Source organism: Photinus pyralis, unplaced genomic scaffold (genome assembly GCF_008802855.1).
Source record: "Photinus pyralis isolate 1611_PpyrPB1 unplaced genomic scaffold, Ppyr1.3 Ppyr1.4_LG7, whole genome shotgun sequence".
In the NCBI taxonomy this organism is placed as follows: Eukaryota; Metazoa; Arthropoda; class Insecta; order Coleoptera; family Lampyridae; genus Photinus; species Photinus pyralis.
Genome location: NW_022170738.1, coordinates 16,267,648 through 16,274,209, shown reverse-complemented (window position 1 = coordinate 16,274,209; position 6,562 = coordinate 16,267,648). Strand labels below are relative to the sequence as shown.

The following is a 6,562-nucleotide window of genomic DNA, read 5'->3' as shown; positions in this document are numbered from 1 at the left end:
TTGCTAAAATAAGCGTAGCAGAAGGTTTGGGAGTTTAGATCACATCTTCTTTGAATACCTATAATAAACGCACCAAGATTTTGTTAGCTGATTTTTAATTTGTTGATTTTTTTCCCGGTTAAAGATCAAAACTGCATTGAATGGTTTAACTCATTTTTATGTAGAGGAAGGTGGCCTAATTTTGGACTTTTTCTAAATTCAATTTTTTGAACCGAAAAAAAATTTTTTTTATTTATTTTTTGTACTCAGAAAGTGCTATTACTTTAATAAAAACACGTGCTGCATACAAAACCATTTATTTTACCCTTAAAAGGTATAAAAAATACGCCCAAATAAAAAATGACACTTTTTGAAATAAAAAAAAAGTATCCCAAAATTGGATACCCTATCCAATATTGGGAACCTATTTTTGTAAACAAAGATCGCAGACGTAAGCTCTTTTGTCACTACCAGCACAGTCTTCATGTGACCACCTGAAACAAATGGAACACTGTATCCAGTTTTCTCCGTTTTGGTCCTCTGAATAACGTGCAGTGCAGAAAATATACTCTGCATCACTTTCTTGATCGGGATCCATATCTGAGTCGTCTTCATAAGGAACATCTTTTGATGAGTCTGAGGATCAACTTCGTCTTTCACTTTCTTTAGTTTTTTATTTTTGAAAACATTCTTTTTAGTTTGGTTTGAATTTTTAATTCCTATTTTTGGATATCCAATTTTAAGACACCTTGCCTATCCAAAATTGGGCAACCTTCCTGTTCAATGTTTGGTGAGTAAAATTTAAAAAATCTTTGACAGGAATGTTCAATTCAGATGCTGGTTTTCATTTTAACAATATTCTAGTACATGCATGCCAAATTTCACTTAAATACTTTTAATTCTTACCTTTTTATAACGGATTTTAACGGGAGAAACGAAAAACTCTGATTCACAAATAAACATGTGATTTTAAGGTACCGCCTAGTGGTGCACAACTGAACTATACCGTTTACACAGGATTATTTTGTGTTGGAAAACTATAGTTTTGTCCACTTAATTACAGAGAACTGTCAGTAGGTTTCGAGATAATCCAGTATCCAAAATTAGGCAACTGTCCAATATTAGGCGACTTTCCTATACTAATATTTCGGACTAAATTAGTCCTTCATCAGAGTAGATAAACTGTAAGAACAATAACAAATTAACTTTACAAAGATGTAATTAATTTACTTACTGAGGTAACTACAAAGTCATCATAATGACGCTGGTTGAATGACCGCTCTGGTCCAAACCAAATAAACATAACCTCTTTCTCCAATTCGTTCCCAAAAAATTGAGATTAAATAACCGTTTTGACCCCGTAAGTACAAGAACTTGTTTAAGATGCAACGCTTTTAGCCACTGCCATTTCGATTAGTTTAGAAAATATACTCAAAAGATCACTCATTGTCTCAATAACTTCGTAACTTTTAACAGGTGTAAAAAAATGTGACAATTCTTGATGGAACAGCTCCCTAGCTCAAACCAAAAATCGCGCTTTTGGAAATGTCTTCAAAAAAATGGTAAGTGTAGGGGAAAAACGTGTCCCACGAAAGTTTATTGTTTTCCGTTGTAGAATAAGAATATTCAATAAAAATATTTCTATTTGAAAAAATTGAGTTGCTACAATGGACTTTTAAGGGACAGTTATGTGAAAATGTATATAAGATTATGAAACTTCGCACCTACCAGTTTCATAATCTTTTACACCCAAATTCGTCTCGCTTATGCAGTTACAGTCAAACCCCAATAAATCATCCCCTGAAACAAATACCTTATCTATTAAAAAATGCTTGCTTCAACAGAATTGTATATTCCATGTCTTTGTTATACTCGAACAAAAACGAAATTTACCCTTTTAGTAAGCACTTTATGCCTAATATACAGGTGGTTTTGAAATGAGTACACTTGTAATAAATAGCGGAAACATTCGAAAAAATTTGTGATGCAATGTTAAACATTTCCAAAGGTCAGTACTAGCTTTTCAATTTTTCAATGAGAAATGTCCATTTGCTTTAAAATAAAAACCCTAATTGTAAATTTTTTAATTGTCACTTTCATGTTGAATAAATTTATCCTTTTGTTAACAAATATATTTATTTACACGAATGGTTACCAATATTTTTCATGTTTTTACGCTTACAAGCTCAAATCTTCTCAAAGACAACACGCACAACAGTCGATAACGGCAGGAAAGCACAGGTACTCGTTGCAGTTATCTTTCGCATTACCATCAGCTGACGTCACATTCTCTTGCTGCCCTTTCGTCTTACTTTCATTTTTAAACATTTTGCTCACAAGATGCTTTGCATTAGAGTACTGGCTCGGACAGCAGGTTGGTTCCGGTTTAGCAAGGCAGGCCGGCGAGCCTTGGCATTGCGTTCTTCTGCAATCATCCTGCAAGCCGTTCTTCTTGCCACAATCGCAGCCGACGTACAAAATACCACCGAGAAGTTCCCTCGATTTGCACGTTACGACAACGTTCGGCTTGTTCAGAATTTCGGTCTGTTCGACGTTTTGCTTCACCTTATTTACTGGGGGCGTAGACTTGGTTTTGTAGCATACCTACGGACAGAAGTAATTTGTGTGCTCATCGGTTGAATCAAATACCATAACGTCAGGCGGCTGTTGTCTCGTCGGATCCACAGCTATGAGGCATTGTCGAAAGGCAGGGGTCGGTTTTTTGGAGCAATCTACCTTAACAATTTCGTCGACTACGCATTTTAGTTGGCGAACTAATTCTTGTCTTCGTTCACAGTCGTTTTGAGCTTGAGCCATTGTGCTTAACCAGAATTTTGAGAATGCCAAAGAGATTGGAAATTTTACTGTAATTTTGAATGCATAAATGCGAATGTCAAAATATGTTAGCAAACGGATGTTGTTTTGCGAAATGACTTGATCAATAAAAATTTTACATTTTTATGTACGTAAAGCGCGGTTTAGACGCTACGATAAATTGTAACAATTTATCGTAACGATCGAATCGTTAACGATTTATCGTTGCGTGTGAACAGAGGATTGTAGCGATTTATCGGAATTGGAATTGGATTGGATGGTTGATGGTGGCCGGCTTCAATTTCTGCGAATCGTAGCGATAAATTGGAACGTGTAAACAATAACAGCGATTTATCGCTACGATTTGTGACTAATGTTGCCGACGTGAACCATTTTTGTATCCATTTGGGCTACTTGGACTGCCTCTAGCGCACACGTTTTACATTTGGCGAGTGGCGATAAAGTTTGGCCACCCAAAAAAAATATTTAGCGACACATGGCTACTCATAAATCATAATCGAGATTAAGAGTCTATTGTAAGCAAGCAATGTAAGCAATAAAATGTGAGTATAATTTTATATTAGTGGACAGAACCAAAAGACAAGTTGAAAAGTAAAAAAAATCAAAACTGTATTAAACCGTGATCGACAATGAGATTGGAACAAGAAATCGTTACATGTAAACAGTACGCACTCTTTCGATTTATTGAACGATAAATTGGACAATCAGATCGTTACGATTTATAGAAGCCAAGATCGTAGCGTCTAAACCGCGCTTTATATTTATTATATGGTCACCTACACCGCCTGAGTCCAAACTGTCTCAATTGTAAGCAATCTTTTTACTGCGACGTGTTGAATAATAGATTTAAAGAGTTAGTAGTACATACTTACTTTAACTCTCATTTTCTGTATTTGATTCTCACTTTCCGTTTACGTTCACTGTTTCTTTTGCTACTTAATACCACCGCAAATGTTTATATTCCAGCTTAGTTTTTACTGCGTTTTCCTAAAGGGCAGTTATCCGTACATTCGTTCGTATTCGTAATTCCAGCTACGCCTTCAGGTTTGAAGATATCGAGGAGCGTTTTTTGCATTCAATTTTTCGAAGACAAATTAATGAAATGAAATTTTATCACAAATTCAGGATCCCGAAGATGAGCGGTGCTGCAAGGTTTCGCTACAATTGGCTGAGGCAACACAGTATAGAACCGGATTAAGCAACCGACCAAACCGTCCGGCATACGTACCGCTAAGAGAACAAGGTAGGTAACTCTGGCAAAGGGAAGATAACGTCCCGGTCCGACTATTCCACATCCGAGGCTGAACAGACAAGGAAGCAGCCGTGCAGGGAGACGACAGGCCCAAGTGAGAGTATCTAACGATGACCAACCCCCAACCACATAGCATGGGGCAGCACAGACACAAACAAGAGGGGTGAATTGCTAATTGAGTACATCGCAACTCAACCTCACTTGAAATAGAGAACAGGAGCAAAAATGCCACCTTTGCCAACAAAATTATATGAGGTGATATTATTCACTCAACTCCAAAAATTGGGGCAAACATAACCAACGGGAATGTATCAGACGAGACCTCACTTTCGGACCATAAGCATGCAAGGCTCGCGATAATGGCATCATACAGTCAATTACAATCAAGATCTCACCAATGACAGACTGGTGCTCCTATAGAGTATATGAGATCTGAAGTTGTCACCCAAACCAGAGGGTATACACAAAAGCTGGAAGTAGCCTCAAATGATCTACAAAGACTCTTACTTAGTAAAGAAATGTCCCACAAAAACTAAGGGGATAACGAGGAACGTTCCCTACTAGAGTGAGGAACTAGAAAAACATCGGCGCCTGGTAGAGGACAGTATTTTTCCTGTACTCCTACTCTTTCAAAAGGTTGTTGGGCACATACTGCAAATTATATGTAAATTCCTCAGAGCCAGATTCTGTGTAGCTTACATACCCAAAACGTGGCAGGAGGTAAATGTGGAGACTAGTCTGGGAGTGCATCTGCAATCTAAAGAAATTTGCAACTAGAAACCGCACTGTGGTGGGATGCCAGGGCATTCGGACACTGCAGACAACATGAAGGCAGATGAACTGACCAAAGAAGGAACTAGACGAAAGCCAATAGGGAATCCTTCTGTGGACTGCACAAAAGCCACATAACAGAAGCTCTAAACCAGTGCAACGAGATGAATAGGATCCATGTACTAGTAGAGGGTACCAGGACATCGACACTTTACGTTATTTAAGCTCACTTCAAGTTTTTGTATATATCCTCTACTGCTTCCCATCATTTCAATTTTACGAGTTTCGAATTCGTTTTATTCTTTCAGTTCTTCCAGATCCTCAACTTTTTCTAGAGCCTTTTGATTCTTCCATCTACTTCAATTCGTTCAATTCTTCGTGTTTTTCAAGTTTTGAAAGTTCCTCGTTTTTCGAACGATCTGCCAATTTTACGAGTTTCTCAAGTTCTTCCCTCGTTCTTCAAAGTCATCCGCTTTTCGAGTTCTTATGTTGCACGAGTTCTTAACAATTTTCAGAGCACTTCTAGTTCCGTCCCTTTTTGGCCAAGAAATATAGCTTGGACGTTTAAGCTCCTAAATCTTTAATTAGCTTTGTAGCTATGTGACGAATAAGGTTTTAAATTAAATTTTAAGATAAGTAATTAAAAAAGTGTTGGAAGAGCCTTCTTCTTAAATTAGGGCTTAGGGAATGTGCTGTCTTACTCCTTAGTTTTTTTACGGAAAAGCTTTACGTGGAACGTGGAATTATCGTGTGATATAAGAGCATGTTTTTGCTCTTCAACCAATTCTTCCGCATCGTCAAATCTGTTGAATAATTCGATTTCATCAAATTCTTCGAGTTCCACCTCGAGCTTTTCCGTAAAAAAAAGCTAAAGAGTAAGACTCCCTAAGCCCTAATTTAGGAAGAAGGCTCTTGCAACAATTTTTTAATTATCTCAATATTTCATTTAAAACCTTACTTGTTACATGGCTACAAGGCGAATTAAAAATTTAGGAGCTTAAGCTACAAGGGTTCTGAGTTCGAATCCCAGGTAAGGCATGGCTGTTTGTGATTGTACCTATAGTGGGTTAAGTGGGAAGAGTAGCAAATTGCCAACACTCCGCCCACTATAAAATAAAGGCAATAAAATAAAAAATAAAATAAAAATATACAGTGTGAACATTTTGTCTGGAACACTTGTTATATGTATCTTCAAAACAAGATTTTTTAAAGAAACCCTCTATGGTAACCAACATTATAACCAGTTTGCGACCAATCTACGTACTTTAAATTTGTAGCCAGTGGCATACTTCTGCATCATGAACATGAAGTAGCAAACGTATTATATTACATAATAAATTTAAGAGGAAAACTCAGATTAACGAAAATGTTGTCGTAATTAATTTTTTCTATTTCGGTGTCACAATGATGATTTTGTACAACTGTTTTGTCTTACTACGCTGCCAACCTAAAACTTAACGGCATAAAAAGTGTTCCCAACATAAAACATGTTAGTTCTAATGTTCCCTATACTTTCTGATAATGATTTTTTTAAATTAAATTAAAGCACCGAAATAGAAAAAATAGTATGAAAAACGCGTGTTACAATGCTCTATTGTAATACTCCTATCTTGCGGACACTCGTGGCTACGCTTCGCGTCGCCACTCGTGCCACAAGATAGTCATATTACAATAGGTCGCATTGTAACACTTGTCTTTCAATATACTATTATTTCATGAGGTACC

At 36.9% G+C, this 6,562-nt stretch overlaps 1 protein-coding gene across 1 annotated transcript; it reads right to left on the bottom strand.

Annotated features, from left to right (window-relative positions):
* Window positions 1-2,096: 2,096 nt before the first annotated feature.
* On the bottom strand, window positions 2,097-2,917 carry LOC116175319. Its single transcript, XM_031493395.1, has 2 exons — window positions 2,629-2,917; window positions 2,097-2,583 (listed from the first exon to the last, which is right to left on the bottom strand). The coding sequence occupies exons 1-2, from the start codon at window positions 2,794-2,796 to the stop codon at window positions 2,176-2,178; spliced, it is 576 nt and encodes a 191-aa protein (XP_031349255.1). The 5' UTR covers window positions 2,797-2,917; the 3' UTR covers window positions 2,097-2,175.
* Between the last annotated feature and the right edge of the window lie 3,645 nt (window positions 2,918-6,562).